Consider the following 19,505-nt stretch of genomic DNA (forward strand, 5'->3'; position numbering starts at 1 on the left):
ACCAGCAGGGGGCAGATGCTTTGACCAGTAGGTTAGCTTGTTATTGGGGTCAGGCTGATTGGGACTGGGCGAGCTGGGCAGACATGCCCTGGAGCCAACCTCCCACGGTCCCTCCCTGACTTCTAAAATATTTCTTCTAATTAGTTTCCTTTCAATGTGCATGAATCCGTGCACCGGACCTCTAGTGTGTAATATTACCTGACACAAACATATCCCACAAGGCAATGTTACTGGCTACGCGGGCCTCACCTTGAAACTGATTGACCTGCTGCACGGGATATGGATTCCGCTGGGGCTGGAGGTGCTGCCGGGGTACATGTGACTGCTGCAGCTGCTGGAACACAGGACAAGAAGGGTGGAGGTGAGGTGGGGACACAGCATGTCGTTAAATAGCCTGCCACTCTGAGGAAGGCAGGGTTCTTTCCAAAACTAAACTTTGTCTTGAGGAATAACATGCATACAGGGAAGTACAGAAAGCAGATGTGTACAGTTTGATGAATTTTCACAAATGAACCCACTCCTGGTAACCAGTACCCAGATCAAGACACAAAACACTGCCAGGATATGGGGCTTGCTGGTCATTACCCTTCATCTGACCCCGGGGAGCCCCATCCCGAACCTGACAACTCACATCAGTTATGTCTGCTTTTGTACTTGGTTTTATGGATTTACTTATACAATGTATTTGTGTCTGGCTTTGGTATCTGGTTTCTCCTGGCGATTATATTTGGGAGATTCAGCCATGGGATGCATGGTGCTGTGGTCTATTCATTCTCACTGTTGAGAAGTAGTCCATCCTATTACTATGAGAATTAATTTACCTGTTCTACCACCAATGGTCATTTGGGGCAGGTCCAGTTTGGACCCAGATACCACAGCTGTGAACACCCTTGTCCATGCCTTTTGGGTGGACGTGCTGGCTCATGAGGCCTGCCAGCCAAGCGGCTTTGACTTTCCATCATCAGCCTGCAGGTTTTCCTTAACTGTGTTGGGATCGATCTTAGAGGGACAGGCAACTCATTTTGAATGACCTACATAGATGCTTCAGGTATTGGAAGATGGGATTCTCAGGGGCTATGAAAAAGGCCAGTCTTATTCCCATGAGGCCACCCTGCCTATAAAATCCATCCCCACAGGCAAACTACCCAGCATTCACTGCCTAGAGGAAACTATGTGGGCTCCACATGGACCCCGAGCCAGGAGGCATGCGTGCCAGTGCTAGTCTGCCTTCTTCCACTCACAGGAACCTGCTTTGCCAGCGCTATTACCCATTTTCTGGCAAGGCCACTATGATCCTTACCATGCTGTATGTGAAAAGGGAGAGAAAATAAGAGGTGGAGAGAGCAGAGAGAGGGGTCTCAGTTCTCAGTCTGCCATCAAGTAGCTGCGTGACCTGTCATTTAACCTCCTTCTGCAGCCAATATTCATTCGGCACCTTTCATCTGAAGGGCTACAAAGAACATACAACTAGGGCCCTGCTCTGTAGCGTGCTCGTTATAAAAACAACACACATGTTAAGACTACTTCTTAACACGTGTGTTGATTTCTATTTTTTCTCTCTTGCTTTTCTTCTTGGGCAGCTCTACCATTTTCTTTTTTTCTCCTTTCCTGACAAGGCCAGACAGCATCCTGGCAACCAAAGGAGAGAGCAGCCTCTGCCCTGTGTGCCCCGTCCTGAGGTGCCGACCTTGGCGTTCTGCACAAACTGTTAAAATTAATTAACTGTGTTAATCTTTTAGGCAGCGAGATAAGGGCATTCTTGAAAGTAAGCTGAGCTCATAAAAGCTTCTCCTCAGCCAAGTTTCCCACTTACTGTCCTACTGACAACCCCATACGCAGTGGGGTGGTCTGTGGTGGGATGGGGCGGGGGCTCCAATCTCGGCTCCACGTCTCTCTCTAACCCTGTGATCTCCGCGGAGACACCTCAGCTCACGGGCCTCTGTTTCCTTATCCTTAAAATGAAGGGACTCGATGACCTCTAATGTTTCTGTCAAGTAGAAAATTCTAGGTTCTCTGGAACTTTTGGGAATGCAGCAAAGGCAACACGCCCTGCACGCTCTGAGAGGAGGGCATTAAATGTCACTCCACCTCTGCTTTCAATCTGCTCTGTTCTGACTTCTAAGTCCACTGAGAATGATTAAAAAAATATTTTTATTGATTTCAGAAAGGAAGGGAGAGGGAGATAGAAACATCAATGATGAGAGAGAATCATTGATTGGCTGTCTCCTGCACGACCCCTACTGGGGATCAAGCTCGCAACCAGGTACATGCCCTTGATGAGAATTGAACCTGGGACCTTTCAGTCCACAGGCCAATGCTCTATCCACTGAGCAAAACCGGCTAGGGCATCTGAGAATGATTTTAAAGTTCCCTACGATAAGCAAGACTGCAAGTCCTGTTTCCCATCACCTGTCCTTGCAGGAAAGCCAGGTGTCCCCAACATGCTGTTTACAAAAATGGAGAGTGTTAAGGACACTCAACTGCAGCAAAACCCAAAAAAACATGTTGGCCTGGATATGGCGACATTCATTTTCAAAACACAAAGCTGACGGCCCACCGTGCAGACTGGAGGCGGCCTGTGTGGAGAAGCACGGCCTTGCAGTTTCAGGGAAGGTGCCACAGGGCCCTGAGTTTTTTTCTCAGTTTTATTCCTGGGCTAGTCCCACAGGATGGCTGGCAAATGCAGCTCTTCTGTGACATCAGGGTCATGTGACAGGTCCCCATATACATTTGTGCAGTTTCCAGAGACTTTTACACCATTATCCCATGCAGTCCTTAAAAGAGCGATATGAGGAGGGCTGGGGACTTACTTAAACCTATCCTGGCAGGTGAAACCATGCCACAGGCCAATGACTGGACACTTTCTGACCTTGAGTGAGTTGTTCTTCCCTTTGTCCCTCATCATCTCTTGGTCCACACAGTCACCAAGGGATTATCCTCGTTTTTAAATTCTCATTTCCTTGTCTTTTCCAAGGAGCCTTGTGTCTCTCCCTTTCCTGGGTGAGGAGAGACACTGGGAATCGAACCCCTGACCTGACACTCACTTCCTACTCTGTGGGTGTCACTCTGTGGCATCTCCTCTCCCATTCCTCTGCCTCCTCCCTGTTTCCAGGGTTGGCTGACCTCACCAGGTGGGCACTCCCCTGGGCTGGCCCAGCAGAGCTCTGCTTGGTCACAGCACACATATTGAACGCCATCACTCAAAGGATCAGGCACACCTGAAACTTCCTGGGATTGGCTGGGGAGAGGATTTACAAAGTCCAGCTCCATTTATCACCGCCTGAGAGACATTCGCACGTTCCTTGTCACACACCTTCTGCAGGGCGAGAGGGATAGAGGTTTGTTTGTACAAGAGCTGCCAGGCGGCTGACTGACCTTGCTGAAAAGGGAGATAATTACACAGCTGTTCAGGAACAAAAGCAAAAAAATGGAACCTAGATGAACTGTGCTTGACAGTACAATTTTTCTATTTGGGGGATGACTGGCATTTCTTTGAACTGCTGCTCTTGGATAGTAGAGATCTTAACATGTCTTGTCCTACACAGTAGGTGGTGGAGGATGCTTGATAAATTCCCACAATTCTTATCCTATTAGAAACATTCTAGAAAGGTCATTGTGAGGCCTTGAGCTTTAGATGACAACCTCACATCTCCTATAATAAAAGTGAGATACCATGCCCTGGCTGGTTTTCTCAGTGGTTAGAGCATCAGCTCTTAGACCCGTGAGCGTTAGGCCAGGGGTTCGATTCCTAGTCAAGGGCACATACCTTGGTTGTAGGTTCTCAGCCCCAGTACAGGTGCATGCGGGAGGCACCCAATTGATGTCTCTCTCTCTCACATCGATGTTTCTCTCCCTCACCTCTTTCTCTTCCACTCTCTCTAAAACTCAATGGAAAATATATCCTTGCATGAGGATTAAAAAAAAAAAAAAAAAAGTGGGATGCCCTGTATAGACCCCATAGGAGCCATGTAAGGATCTCTTGTGGAAGACCTTTCCTGGGATAATACTAAATTAGGCACAACCATCTCCAAAAACAAAACAAACACCACCCCCTACACCCCCCCAAAGAACCACACTGAAGCAGACAGGAGCAGCCCACAGGGAGGGCTCTCCTTCAGAGCTGGAGGAGCCACATGGGGAAGGTGGGCAAAGATGCCTCGGGGAAAGCTTTGTGTTAGGCCTGCCTTTCACTTAAAGATTTCCCGAGCTGTTTTCAAAGCTGTTGGGAATGTTCTTAAACTTGCCCCTTTCTGTGACCTCCAGTTCAGGCCTCCAGGTAGTTCCGTGGGCCCTTTCATCCTGCTATTGTTCCCATTCCATTGTTCGTGACCGATTCGAACCCTCCTCCCAACACTTTCTTTTAAGAGACAAAGTTCTCTGAATCCTTTTCTTTTTCCTGTTGCTAGAAATATTAGAGCTTATGAAGAATGTGAGCCAGCCCTCCCACCTGCATGCTGATTGCACCAACCCCTGTACCAGAACCCCCTCCCCCCCAAAGAAAAGGAGTCAGGCTCCAACGGGAGACACGTCTCTGGCAAATGGGCTTTCAAATGGATGGCTGAAGCCTCTCTTTTCAGAACAAACTAATTCCCTCTAAGAAAAGGTCCAACTAATGGAAAGGTCTACATTCTGCAGGTTCTCCTGTGAACCTGGGAGACTGTGGACATCTTGAAGAAGGAGCTGTCCCGTACCTCCCTCCTGGACACCACGGGCACCTTACCTGCTCGGCAAGAATCTGCTGCTGCTGCTGCTGCTGCTGCCTCTGCTCCCGCAGGAACTGTTGCTTCTGCTGCTCCATCAGCTGGGCCCGCTGGTCAATGAGCATCTGCTTCATGATGACCGCCTGGGGCTGGCTGCCCAGGAAGCCCGGACCCGAGGGGCTGGTGCTGGAGACCATGCCACTTGAGCCCGGGGGCACGGAGGACTGCATGGTGCCCGAAGTCCGGGGAAGCCCAACGGGGTGCTGCTCCTAGGAGGACAGAGAGGCCGATTCAGTGATTGCACATTTGAAGGGAAGCATGGGGGAGGGAAAAAGGGTCCTGAGGGGCTCACATTTATGTTTTTATACAAACAATACAGTAGACAGCAAAGGTGGCCTCGTCACAGTGGAACTGGAGAGGCTCCGGGGGGGACAGTCACAGAGCATGGCTCAGGGGGTCTGAGACCAAGTCCCATCTGTTTTGGATGGGACTGACTAAGGGACAAGGACTGGATTTCCCTCTAACATCCTGTTTCTCCAAAGGAAAGGACAAAGGCCCTTAGGCTGGGCCTGCGTTATGTCTTGAAGGAGACAACCTGAGTTTACCTCTCATTCTTGCTGCCTACCTGGCCAAAATGAACTTCTTAGGTAGAATGAAAAACATTCACAGAAGTTTGCTGCAATGTACTCATTGACAGGTCTGCTGTTTGATGGAATTCTAATCACAGATGACCCCTGAACAACGTGGGGTTTGGGATGCTGATCCCTGTGCAGTTGAAAATCCATGTATAATTATAGACTCCCCCAAAACTTTAGAGTCCTTCATCAGAAGGCATGGGGAATTGGTTCCAGGCCCTCTCGTGGATACTGAATCTGTGGCTTCTCAAGTCCCTTATCTGAGACAGTGTAGATCAATGCGTATTGTTGGCCCTCCATATCCATGAATTCCCAACTGTGGATTGAAAATACTGTTTTTGACCCACAGTTGGCTGACTTGGCAGATGCGAAATCTGGGATACAAAAGGCCAACTGTATTTATTGAAAATAACTTGTGTATAACTTAACAAAAGGAAGATAAACAACCCAATCAAAAAATGGGCAACAGACCTAAATAGATACTTTTTAAAAGAGGACATCCAGAAGGCCAAAGGACATATGAAAACATGCTCAAAGTCACTAATCATCCGAGAGATGCAAATCAAAACGACAATGTGATATCACCTCACACCTGTCAGGATGGCTATCATCAACAAATCAACAAACAAGTGCTGGAGAGGATGTGGAGAAAAAGGAACCCTCATGCACTCCTGGTGGGAATGCAGACTGGTGTACCCATTGTGGAAGACAGTATGGAGTTTCCCCAGAAAACTAAAAATGGGAACTCCCATTTGACCCAGTGATCCCACTTCTAGGAATATATCTCAAGAAACTAGAAACACCAATCAGAAAGGATATATGTATCCCTATAGCAGCACAATAGCTAAAATTTGTAAACAGCCTAAGAGGCCCATCAGCAGATGACTGGATTAAAAAACTGTGATACATCTACACAATGGAATACTATGCTGCTGCAAAAAGGAACTCCTACCATTTGCAACAGCATGGATGGAAACTAGAGAGCATTATGCTAAGTGAAATAAGTCAGTTGGAGAGAGATAAATATCACATGATCTCACTCATTTGTGGAATATAATGAACAACATAAACTGATGAACAAAAACAGATCCAGAGAGAGAGAAGCATCTATCAGACTGTCAAACATCAGAAAGAAGGCAGGGGAGGGTCGGGAGAAAGGGGAGAGATCAACTAAAGGACTTGTATGCATGCATATAAGTATAACCAATGGACACAGACACTGGGGGTGGTGGTGGTGGTGGTGGTGGTAAGGGCATGAGCAGATATAAGGACACATATGTAATACATTAATCAATAAAGAAAAAAAAAAAGAAAAGAAAATAAACTGTGTATAAGTGGACCAGTGCAGTTCAAATATGTGTTGCTCAAGGGTCAACTATAATTGTGACATCTGAAAGCTTTGATAAATGTAAAAAAAAAAAAAAAAAAAAATTAAAAAAAAAAAAATCCTGCCAGTGAGAGTTGTCAATGGTGCAAAGTAGATACATAATCTCCCAACATCTTCAAGAAGAGAATTGAGTCTCGCAGGTCTGGGATAATTTAAAGGTGGGGTTGAATTGGGTCTCCATAATTAATTATGTGTCGGTCATTCAAATGATGGCAACTTTTAAGCATCGGTCCTTAAGGGATAGGAAGTAAAGTGGTAGAGGCCTATTTACACACAGCACAAGCTATACTTGAGATAGTGCTGAGTGAGGAGGTCTGTGACAGCTGGCAGTACAGACGAGTGGAGAAGAGAGCTCACTGGGAGTGCCGGCGTATGACCACGGCATTCGGTCTGCAGACACTGCCGTTCCTGTTCAGGCACACCTGGAACGGCACCTGTTGTCTGAGTGTTCCCCAGAAATGTTCCTTTCAGTTCATTCAAGTTTCAAGTAATTAATCCCCACTCTACCACCCAAACAAAACAGGCCAAACAACCAAACCAAACCAAACCAAACCAAACCAAAACAAAACAGCACACCGTTACTCCTCTCACCTGGGAAATAAGAACCCAAAAGCTCTGGTTAGTTAGTGCAGTAGCTCCGGTCACACAGTTACTCAGTGGAAGAACCAGAACTAGCAGAACCAGGACACTGCTCTGGAGTCCAAGTTCATGTTGTTTCCACGAGCACAGGCCTTCCCCAGGCCTGAGGCCCATGCTGCCAAGCATGCACTTGGGAACTGCCTGCAGACAAAATAGATCGGAGGTCTCCCAGAAGTGTTCCTCTGTCCTATTTTTTGAATGCAAGTGTCGTTGCTGAAATTAATAAAATTTGTCTTTCTGTGTTTTGTCTGCACTTAGGCAATCATTAGGTAGAGGACGATGCAATTTTCTGTTAAAAAGACCTTATGCTAACAAATGCCAGGAACCTTCATGCTACTGGTTTACTTGACTCCTGAAGGACCAAGGTGTTTCATTCCTTTGCTCCCAATATTTACTACCCGTTTCCCAAGCCCTTCCAGTAGCTAAACCTGTTTCTTCCCACCTTTGGAATCAAAGGGCTAAATGACTTAACACTTAAACAAATTCACACTGAAGGATAGTTTAACCAATCAGCAGAAATACTGATATATGGGGCTTTCCCCTCCTGTGTATTTCACTCTATTTATTTCCCACTTTTGATAAAGAGGAGAGAGTTGGCAAGAAAACGAGGCCCAAGGGAAGATAAAGTTTTCTTCAGCTTGATTTTACGGGAGGGCGGGTCTGGGCAGGCCCTGTTTATTTTTGCGCACTTTGAGATATTTTTGTCCTGTGACCTGCCGGGGAAGCTGGAAGGCTTGCTCAGAAGTGGTAAGTAGTGACTTGTTGCTTTCTCAACCTAGCCACGGTGAGGTGAGGACATTGATCCACACATCCAACTGCTTTCGGCCCCTGTCTTTCTGTGCCAAAAATAAATACTGCGGAAGCACAGTGGGGGCCCTGGTCACAGTTGGTTAGGGAGCATCATCTGGATATGCCAAGGTTGTGGGTTCGATCCCCAGGTCAGGGCACATACAAGAAGCAACCAATGAATGCCTAAATAAATGGAACAACAAATGGATGTTTCTCTCTCTCTCTCTCTCACTAAAAATCAATAAAATTGTTTTTAAAAAAACAGAGTGGGGGAAAAAACCCTTTTCAAAATAATGGTTAGGTTATTACTTCCCAGGATTATGTATTTCCCTAAATGATTCCGTCCCCCAAATTTTGTCTTCAGGTTTCTCACCGAGGGCCTGAGGACCTAGAGGCAAAGAGGGCTGTCTGCATTTTTAAAGGATTGCCTTCCCAGTGGAACACTGTGGATCTGGGTAATTACACCGTTAAGACTCTCCCAACCAGCTCTGCTGCATTCAGCGGCTGGCCAGGCTCAGGTGTGCACTGCAGAGGGTGAAGCTTCACCAAGTGACTCACCTCACACACTGAGCTGGATGAGGCCATTAACTGTTTCATATTACAGGGTGGCTTTCCACCTCCAGGCGAAGAGGGCTTGGTGAGCAATTGCCTGTCAAATTTCAGGACTTCATGCCACCGCGCTCTCATTTCTACGGTGGACACCCAGTCAGTGTGTGCGGCACAGTTAGAGAAAACCAAGCCGAGCTTTCCTCACCAGGACTGGAAGGCCAAATGATGCCAAAGTATTTTTAGTTTTAATTATGGGGCTTGTTCTCTACCCCATACCCCCCCCCCCCCCAAAACAACCCCAAAAAACCAACACACACACACACACACACACACACACACACACCCCAAACAAAAAAAGCTCCCTCGCGCTCTACCACGTCTCCTCATTCAGTCTCTCCCTGTCAGCAATCCAAATGGTTCCATTGATCTTCATTACTCCCCAAACCTTTCCCTCTTCCATAAAATAAAGCGGAGGGGGGGGGGGGCGGGGCGGTTTACACAATAAAAACCAGTGAAGCTATCTTCCGTATCTTTTTTCCCCCCCGCAGGGAAAAGATCTTAGCCATTCTTGTAAGGGCTGGGAGAGGTAGGAGGTGTAAAAAAAAACACACACACAAAAAAAAACACCACCCCACCTCTCCCGAAGAGGCCGTTTTCTACTTCAAAAAACAGCTGCGGTAAAAATATCTCCCAAGAGCAGCCAGCTGTTTATTTATAAATCTGTGCGCAGGGAAGCTTTCTTCCCTCTGAAGTGTTTTCAAGAACACGCCTCGTGTTTGGGTGAGAGGGGCCAGGGCTGCTGGCGGGGAGCCAGAGGCGGCTGGCTCCTTGGCCGGGGAGGGACCACAAAAGGCTGATGAGCCTGGGCTGATGGCACTCGGGGGCGAACGGGCTGGAGGATGGATGCCCAGGGCCTCAGCCTTTTGCAGGCGGCCCCGGTGGGCGGGGCGGCAGAGGGATTGGGGGGGGGGAAAGGGAACGCCACACCAGGAGCAGCTGCTGTTCCGCCGCTGGCCCAGCAGATGGTACTGTCAGCCCGGTGCTCAGCTCGGCCCGCCCGCCCCGCCGCGCCCCCGCCCTCCGCCTGCAGATGGCTTAATCAGGGCCCGTCCTCCCTCCCCACCACCTTCTCCCCCACCTCCGGCCCCCGCCCCCCGCTCCCCGCCCCGCGGGCTGGGCGGCGCGGGGAGGCGAGCGGAGCCGGGCAGTCAAGTGCTGCCGCGTACAGCAGGTAGCCTGGCAACTGAGAGCATAATGCCGAGCAGATGGTGTTCGCACGGCGTGATGGACATCACACACGACAGCCTGAGACAATCCAGGAATTCCCTGGCGGCTCGAGGCCCTCTTTACACAAAATGAGTTCTCTCTCCATCGCCGCGCATCTCTGGGGTGATCGCCCCCCTCCCCGCCCGCCCCTTCTCTCCCACTGACACCGAACTGGTTTCTTATTACCGACTTTTCCTCCAGCCCGAGGGGAGGGAGACTGCGGCGGGTGGGGTGGGAAGGCCGGGGAAGGAAAGGGAAGGGCTGGGAGCGGGAGGAGACGTGCGGGGCGGTGGGCACCCGGGAGGGGGGGAGGGAGCGGCGCCCCCCAGGCCCCCCCGGGGGGGGGGGCGTCCGGGAGGGACGGGATCCCCGCAGCCCGGGACGCACAGAGCCGGCGCGGAGAGGCGCGCCTCCGCCCGCTTTGCGATCGCGCGGCCCGCGAACAGCCTAAATGAAATTTAGGGTTTTTCCTTAAAAAGTCCCCTGGGGCGTCATTTAGCCTCTCGGCAGGAGCCTCTCTGCTTACAAGTCCTTCGGGGGCTCTGAGAAGTCAGGAAGGGGGGGGGCGCTCCCCGGAGGCCGGAGGACGCATCTGGGCACCGCGTCCCTAACAAAGGAGCCGCGGAGGGGCGGGCGGGGCCGGGGGCGCGGGGGCGGGCGGGCTGCGGGGGTGGGGGTGGGGGTGGGGGGTAGAAAGGTGGGGGGGGGGGTAGAGGGGCGCCAGGTCCCCGGCCGCAGGCGCTCGGGGCGCACGCCCCAGCTTCCGCTGCACCGCGCGTGCCAGGGGCTGGGAAGGCAAAGGGACTGCAGGGCTGGGGGGTTGGGAGGAGGTGGCAGAGCGTTATTCCTGTAGGAAAAAGTACTAACAGGTTCATACAGAACGAAAAGGAAGTCTCAGAAAAAAAATAAATAAATAAAAATCCGTGCTTTTCACACACACACATACACACACACACACACTGGACTGGATCAAGTAATAAAAAATAAAAAATAAATCAATCCGAAACGGAATTTTGCCCAGAGTCTATTCAGCAAAAGAATTCTATTCCAACATTTTCACCAGTGTCCCCTGCAAAGGTATTATTCAGGTTTTAAGTTTGGCAGAAGCTAACGTTCGCCCCCACCGCCTATACACATAGACACCCCCCCCCCCCCCATAGACACACACTCCCACACACACCCACACAGTTGCTGGGAGAGTTCAGCAGTTACATGTCTGAGAGCAGCTTAGGAGGAATCCACACGCGGCGGGGCTGCACTGCATGCAGGCACCTGGCTGTGACCCCCACGGCTCATGGCGGTGAGCTGACAGGCTGAGGCTGGGGATGGGATCTGGCCTTTGGGTCTCAGTCCCCACGCCTTTCAATGAAAATCATATTCCTAAGACTTCTCCCTGACAGAGGAAGCTTTGGAGATGGAAGCGTTAATGAAGCCCCATGGAAAGTTATTGGCTAAGAAGGGAGAGAACAATAATGGGAACAATAATGGGCTACATCAGGGGTTTCCAAAGTCCGGTTCCAGGATCAGCAGCATTAGCATCACCTGGGAGACAGAAATTCGAATCCTAGCTCTTCCTCAGGTCTACGGAACCACAACTCCTGAAGCTGTTTTAACAGCCCCTCCGGGTAATTACTATGACCCGCAGTTTGAGAGTCACCTGGGCAAATAATCCTGGTTTATAGAGACTGACAGCATGGGGCTTCCCAGCTCTATATGCCCTGATGAGATTGCAAATCCTGCATTTTTCCCAAAGCAAGTCAGGGTGCCGAGTTGCTTAGATTTCTATTGCAGGCTCTTCTGCATTTGGAACAAAATTCTCAAATTTCCAGAGGGCTGCTCAGGCAAGGCAAACCCAAGAGTTCTGAAAGGAGCCACGGCCAGGAGTCTTCCAGGAAGGCCAGGCTCCCGGCAGCCCTGCTGTGAGGCTGGGGAGCAGCCAGGACAGAGGGAGGGTGAGGAAGCATCAACCTCCTTGGACTTCCCGTCCCCGGGTCTGATGTAAGGTAGAACCATGGAAAGCTATGATTGGAGGGAAGTCCCTCTGGTTGAAAAAGGTTCTTCAAACACGGAGAACACAGAGGCAGCAACAGAAGAAAACAACTGAACACTTACAGGGGCACCTACTATAGGCAAAGAACTCTGTGAGGTGTGTTTGCCTCCATAATTAAACTCATTTACTGACTAGAAAAGCCCCCCCCCCCCCCCCCCAGCCTCCGAGAGGTTAAGAAACTTGTCTGATGTCCCACAGCTGGTGGTGGTGACTTTGGGATTCGGACCTTTTCACTGACCATAACATGCATCTGGTCTAAATTGAGCAGACCACCCAAGAGGCCTCCGGAGTAAAAAGAAATGGGAAGGGGGTTGTGTGTGTGTGTGTGTGTGTGTGTGTGGGAGAGGAATGGGCTTAGAATTAAAAGGTAGAAACTCTATGGGGATCAAAGGGTGAAACTTAAAGGGCACCAAAATATGTCATTTTTATATGCTGCCTGGTACCCCAAATTAGGACGCCTCTGTGTTCTGAACTTTGACATTTAAAGAAAGGGCACAAGATCACCCATTCAACCACAAAGGGAAGGAAGGAAGAAAATAAAATAAAACCTTAGAATTCCCTTTGAAGTTGATCAATTGTCAGGGCAGAAACTTGGTTTCAGGATGGTGGTTTCTTTTATGGAATTTCTTTGACCGGGCCAATTTCTCACTGTGGGTTATGGAGAGCTGCTTACCATAAATTCATAGCCGAGCCAGCAACAGGAACTGCCCCATAGAAACCCCTCTGTTTCAGCAGATTATTGAAGAAGGTCGGATAAAAAGGTTTGTTTTATGGTTGTGTCTCCAAGATGACTGAATTTTGAGACAGTTTTAGCAGTTTAGGAAGCTTGTCCCTGAGATGGCACTGTCTTGGGCCCCAGTGCTGAGCCTGCTACATGGGGTTCGTAGTTCTGTGTTCATCCTCTAAGAAGGAGCCGCTTACACTTGGGGACCCAACATGCCTGGGAAAATACCTGGCTCCCTCAAGTTTACTGGCCCCCCAGACCAGCTTGTTGTTATTGCTGTTGTTGCAATAGCCTCTTGAACGTGCATCTCTGGAAAGTCAGGGAAGTGTTATGTTTCTGGTTCAAGGGGAGTTCCTAAGACAGTGAGGACTAAGACCTGTAACTTGCTTTTCTCTCTAAACTTCAATGAGCACCATGGAGTTCTATCTAGACACTGGATTGTTTAAAATGTACACGTTTTACTGATTTCCCCCCTGGTAAGTGGAAAAATCTGAAAAATCTGCATAAAAGTATAAAGAAAAGGCAATATTCAGTTTTAACGCTCAAAGGCAACCATGTTAATATTTTGATGTTTCTGTATTTACTTAACCCAGCCTCGCCTAGCCCCATACAATCATATACTTTCCATGATTATGATCATGGTAGATATATGATTGTTTCTTACAAAATAATGTAAGAAAGAAAGTTCCAACTTCCCAAATGCTTACAAGTTTATATAGTTTTCTGGTAGGATAATTCAATGCAAGGTCTGTAGGTTTTTTGTTTGTTTGTTTGTTTGTTTGTTTTGTCTTGTTTAATGTTTTCTAATAGTCAGCATAGTTGCAACAGAATAGACATTTGCTGAATGGAGCTGACAAATTGGCTTTGATGAATCCTAGCCTATTCCAGCATCATGTATGACTGGGGAGGAGAAAAAAGATGGCCCTACAATGGACTGCTTGTCTGAGCTGCCGAGTGCAGCCGCTGCTGAGGAAGAAAGGGTTAAAGCTGGCAGGCCAGTGCAAGATGTGAGAGTGCCATCAGCCACAGGAAGGTCAGGCTTCCACGGACTTCCTTGGGGATAAAAACAACAAAAATACCATTTGTCCTCAACAGTGCTTTGAACAAAGTTGCTGCTGGTCCCTCCAGTGGCAAAACAAGTTGGAGAGGTATGTTTCTCCTCTGCCTTTGGCGTAAGTTATAGAGCCCTTTGGATTCCTTTGCTGTGGTTAATTCTGCCACCAAAGCAACTCTAAATTGGTTAAAAGTTCAGTAGTGTGCAACAATAGGAGCTTGATTAAACAGATGATGGTACATCCATACCATGAGTCCTAGGCAGCCAATAAAAATCACGGCTTCTCTATCAAATCATATAGAAAAAAAAGCTTACAACATATAGTTAGGAAGAGAGAAAAAGTCAGTTTCTAAATCAGTCGTCACAGAATAATCAAGTTAAACAAAAATAATAAGCGATTGTTATCTTCTTTCAGTTTTTCTGTTATGAACATATTAGTTTAAATAATTACTTAAAAATGTGTGATCTAAAAAAAAAAAAAAGGCTTTAAATTGCCAAAAGGAAGGAAGGGAGAAAGGAAGGAAGGAAAGGAGGAAGGAAGGAAGGAAAGAAAGAAAGATAAAGGGCCTATTTGCTTATTTGCTTGTTTTTTAAAAAATTAATTACTTTATTGATTAAGGTATCACATATTTGTCCTCAATCCCCCATTCCAATCCCTCATCCCCCCCACTCATGCCCCCACTCTCCTATTGTCCTTGACCACTGGTTAGGCTCATATGTGTGCACATAAGTCCTTTGGTTGATCTCTCCCTTTTATTATTTGCTTGTTTTTGAGGACTCCAAAATTCTGATGAGGGGTGAGGATCCCCTAGTTCCTGAGCAGCCAGTGGCTACTTTGCAGAGGAGGAGGCACCAGCCACACCGGGGCTGAGGAGAGAGCAGAGCACCGGGGCCCGGTGGTAGAAGCACTTCTGTGCTGAGGAGGGACTGAAGGCTTCTCAGAGGAAGGGATGCTTCAGAATGGCTCAGGGGGACAAGAGGGGACTGTCTTCTAGAGCAGAGGGACAGAGTGATCAAAGACTGGAATACATCACACCCTGAAATTCCATTTCTAAGGACTCATCTCATGGAAATATTTATGGCTTTGTGCAAAGATATATCTTGACTAGCTTGAATGACTTACAAGTAGCAAAAAAATTAAAAACAACTTCAATGGCCGACATTTAGAGGATTCATTAAACAATAGCTTACCTCCCCCCCCAAATAAACCCAACAAAACCCCAAACCTCATTCAGAGCACTTAGTCTAAACAGTCACGGAATGGAGCCCACTGGGTTCAAAAGGGGCCCTGGTTGTGTCCAGGATGGGACTGTTTCCGCCTGAGCCCACTTCGGCTCTGGAGTGTGCAACAGACATTCTCACATGTAGCTCTCTGGAGACTTCAAGACCTCAACCAACCGGGTTTGGCTCCAGGTTCAGAAACTAGGCCACCTTTTCACTGCTTCACCTAAGAGCTCCCAAGTCCCAGGGGCGGCCCTGAAGGGCACTGACCATCCTCCAAGAATTCCCCGGTCCGCCCGGGGAAGGTGCCCTTTGCCCCACCACCCTGCCTCCTGTGTTATCCCCCACCCCCCCCAAGTCTAGGCTTGAAACCACAGTGTGGCCGGAACCAGCCCAAGCCATAGTGTGGAGGAACTCAGGAAACCGAAAACCATCACTCATCTGCACAGGCTGCCTTCCCTGAGGGGGTGTAAGCAAACCCCGCCCCAGGGGCAGCTCGACCTGCTCCCCCAACCCCCCAAAAGTGGGGCGGCATCTGCCCACATGCCAGTGGCCGCTGTCAGGACACATGGACTGCAAGTGGTTTGCCAGCGGCTGCAGGAATTGAGTTTTCACCCATCTGCTAGCTGCCTTTCTTTCCTGGATTTAAAAACCAGGAGGCGTCTCAGCTGTCTTCAGCCCAGCTGCTGGGAAGAGTTTCTCCTGAGCTACTGTTCCCCCAAATCGAGCCTTCTCTTTTATCGCCTCTTTCCTCCCTGCATCTCCCCTCCCCTCCCCTCGGTGATGAAGTCATCACAGCAAAGATTACATAACGGATGCAGAGGCCTATCTTGTGTTATACTGGGAGCCAGGCCAATGTTTCCATTTATAGACAAGAGCCCACCACACTGCCAAGTGGAGCTCTCTATTGCAACCACTTACAAGACAGGACGAAAGGAAGGAAAGTCGGAGCCCAAGGGCACTTCCTCCACCATTGCCATCCTCTCCGCAGCCTGGGCGGGAGCTGCTTACTCTCAACCCCCTGCTCTCCCCTCCCAGCAGATGATGCTTCCAGAGCCGGCTGGGGTCCGTGTGGCCTGCTCTGCTGGCTTTCCGACCTGGTTTCTGACTGCTGAACCTACCTGTCTGTGGGCTACCAGGTGTGATCCCACTGAGGCTCAGAGAGGGGGGCTGGGCCCCCCACATTCCTGAGAGCAGACCAGGCAGCAGAAGTGGTGGGGTGAGAGGGGACCAGGACTCGGGAGTAGGGCATAAGAAAGCAGAAGAGAAAGGAGTAACATTGAGAAATCTGGATTGGAACTTGACATATTTAGAGATTTTGTCTGAGAACCCAGATTCTTAGAGGAAGTGAGTCTAGGAGAGGGGCTCACAGAGGGTCAGGGTGGGTGAGAATGGGGGTCCATCAGACCCTGGACCACATCCAGAAACATCCTTGAGTTTAAATTTTTAGACATGTTCTTCAAACAAGGTTTTACATAGAGATGCGGAGAAACGCTGGTATGATGGAAAGATACCTTCTAATTTACAGCTTTAAGTTGTGCCCTGTTACAAGACCAGACCAAGTCCACTACGGCTAATATTCTTTCCAAGTTCTGTGATCATCTTGCAAAGGGTACAATGACACTGCACTGAAATATTACTGTCTCTTTCTTCTTTATTGGCATCTGTTCATTTTCTAAATCTGCCTGGTAACTCCAAAAAGAAGAAGCCAAGGTCCTCTGCTACCCTTGAGAGGAATTGGGGACAAACTGGGATAAAAATGGTCCTAAAAGAACCATGGACTTCAGAGAGGTCCCTGGGCTGCACTGGCGCTGCAGTGAACACAGCACCTGACAACACACACTCTCTCTCTCTCTCTCTCTCTCTCTCTCTCTCATTCACACACACACATACACACACACACAACACACACTCATTCACTCACACACACTCTCTCACACATACATACACTCACACTCACATACATACACACATTCTCACACTCAAACACACACACATACTCATTCACTTATACACTCACACACTCTCACACATACACACACTCACACACACATTCTCACACTCACATACACAAACACACACTCATTCACTCACACACTCACACTCATTCACACACACACACACTCACACACAGCGACCTGGTAAAGGAATCAGGTAGCAATCAGATGTCATCCTCTCCAGTCTCACACTCTTCACCACCTTTACCTGCACTTCTGTCAGGTAGAATGCTTCCACAGTGCTGGACACACAGCAAGCGCTCAGAGATGCTGGCCCCTGTTATCACCAATATTAATAATAACGAGGAAACTAGAAACCTTTTGTGGGGCCTATGTCTTCAGTTCATAATTTGTTCTTTTTTAATGGTCAGATCAGTTCCTCAGCCTGAAGAAGGAAAATACTGTTGACAAGCCTTTTGCTGAGGATACACCTAGGGGGATAGCTGAATATGGAACCAGACCCTAGAATGAAGGTGGAATTGACGGGAAGCTTGCATTTCAGCGAGGACTAACTCCACTCCTGTTGACAACAGGGATATGGGCCTTCTCAGATGTGGGTGATATGCCAAATACCCCTCTAAAAGCATAAATATTTTTGCTTAAGTATCTGGGATGTACCACCAATTTCCTACTACCTTCTCCCAGAAGCTAAAACCAAGTCTGACCTCCTTACCCTGATAGCACCTCAAATGCCCACCTTTCCCCACTTTCTCCCAAAGCTTTTTGTGCTCATTTTCCCCTAGCTAGCCGACTCACCACCCCCCTTCTTATGTGTCCTGGATCTGGGCGAGCACCCTGACAACGTCCAGTGTGACCCGGACACGCTCTGCACCTCAGACCGCAAGCCTCCTTTGAAAGCGCTCACAACAACCCCTTCTCTCAGCCTTGAGTGCTCGTAGGAGGTTACAATCCGAGCAGGAGGTCAGGCTGATGGATGCTGGAGCAGGACAGGGAGCACTCACCTGCTGCTCAGGGTATTTATCAACCTGAGCATCCGTCCACCGCACTGAGGATCAGATCCTGTCCCTCACCTTTCCCCGCTTCTCTAATACACAGTCTCCTTCACCTGGGTCCCACTAACTACTCCTGCTTTTGCCCCTGTGTTCCTTCCCCTCTTCAGCCTCCCCTACTTTAAGAATAGACAGTTTCTCAATCCCACGGGTGGAATCCTCCCCAAGGCAACCAAACCTGTTCTGAAGGCTGACATTAAATAGGAAAGGCTGGAATCTGCTGAGGAGGGGGCGCGGGGATAGAAACCTGTACATGGAACATGAAGTCTGTCTCAGGTCCCCATTATGTGACTCGGGAAAGCCCGGGAGAGGGAGACTCCCTTCTGTATTTGCCTTGGGTTCTCAGGTGTAGTTTTTGCTGAAGGTCACTTTCAGTACAAGACCCAGGGAATGCCACCTCCTGATTCATGGCTGGAAGCACGTTAAAGAGGCTGACAGGGCCATTCTTTCATTCCTTTTTTGATGTAGTCGTAGGGAATTCCCAAGGAGAGAAGTCACTGGGTGCCCTTCAGTCAGTCAGTGTCAGCCCCCAGGGAGTGGACGTCCATGTACAGAGTGCTGAGAGACGTCTGATGACGCAGAGGGGCTGCCCCCACAGCACAGAGCCTTGCCACCATCACCGTGGAGATATCTGGGGCTGCATCTGGGCCTCGGTCGCTCTCAGCACCTCCCACAGGCTTCTCCAGGGCAGAGCCTCAATGTATCCTGCCCTGAGGTGCACACACCTTGCATAAACACATTCCACTAAAGGACCCAGTTAAGGAAAGGTGCCTAGGTCCACACCATATATTGCCAAGGCTGCTGACCCAATAGAAGCGCAGGGAACTGGTTTAAGAACACGGAGCCTCACGGATGACAGACCACCTCTTCCCCCACCTCGACCGGTATCTACTGCCCTGCAACTGGATAAACCTCCCTCCACACTACAAGGGAAAATGTTGGAAGGCCAAATGGAAAGAAGTCAAAATTGGTGGGACCCCAGTGCAAACCAGGAGGCAGGAGGTGAACCCAAAGGCAAGGAAGAAAGAACAGATGACAAGGAGCAGGAGGAAGACCCATACACTTTTGCTGAGATTGATGACAGTGAATATGACATGATCCTGGCCAGTTTAAGTACCAAGAAGAAAATTGGAGGCCGGTCTTTCATTATAAACAGACCTCCTGCTCCTGCACCTCGACCCACAAATATCCCTCAGAAAGCAGAAACTACTCCTTACATAGCTTAAGGTAATGTCTTTCGTTGTTTGTTTGTGTCTGATTGGGCGTAAGATTGCCCTCTTTGGTGGGATCTAAAATCCCAAAGAGAAAAATTATATTTCCATATCATAGGTAAGTTGCACTGGCCTATTGTTAAATTTAGAAACAATGAATAAAGAGAACTAGAGAGCAAAAAAAAAAAAAAAAGAACACGGAGCCTTATGCCTATCACGTGAGCCCTACAGTATTGCACAGCCCTTACTGGCATTTTCGGTTTCAGTCTCCAG

At 48.8% G+C, this 19,505-nt stretch overlaps 1 protein-coding gene across 2 annotated transcripts in view; it reads right to left on the reverse strand.

Moving 5' to 3' along the window:
• MAML3 (mastermind like transcriptional coactivator 3) overlaps positions 1-19,505 on the reverse strand; it is a 378,467-nt gene that overhangs the window by 7,842 nt on the left and 351,120 nt on the right. Inside the window, exons 3-4 of one of the 2 annotated variants that reach the window (XM_036424810.2) lie at positions 4,721-4,969; positions 250-331 (exon numbers count right to left, since the gene is read on the reverse strand). In XM_036424810.2, coding sequence (XP_036280703.1) covers positions 250-331; positions 4,721-4,969 — 331 coding nt within the window. Of the gene's footprint in view, positions 1-249; positions 335-4,720; positions 4,970-19,505 lie in introns of both variants that reach the window. The other variant, XM_036424809.2, reaches the window with a different exon arrangement.

Source organism: Pipistrellus kuhlii, unplaced genomic scaffold (assembly GCF_014108245.1).
Source record: "Pipistrellus kuhlii isolate mPipKuh1 unplaced genomic scaffold, mPipKuh1.p scaffold_m20_p_8, whole genome shotgun sequence".
NCBI lineage: Eukaryota > Metazoa > Chordata > Mammalia > Chiroptera > Vespertilionidae > Pipistrellus > Pipistrellus kuhlii.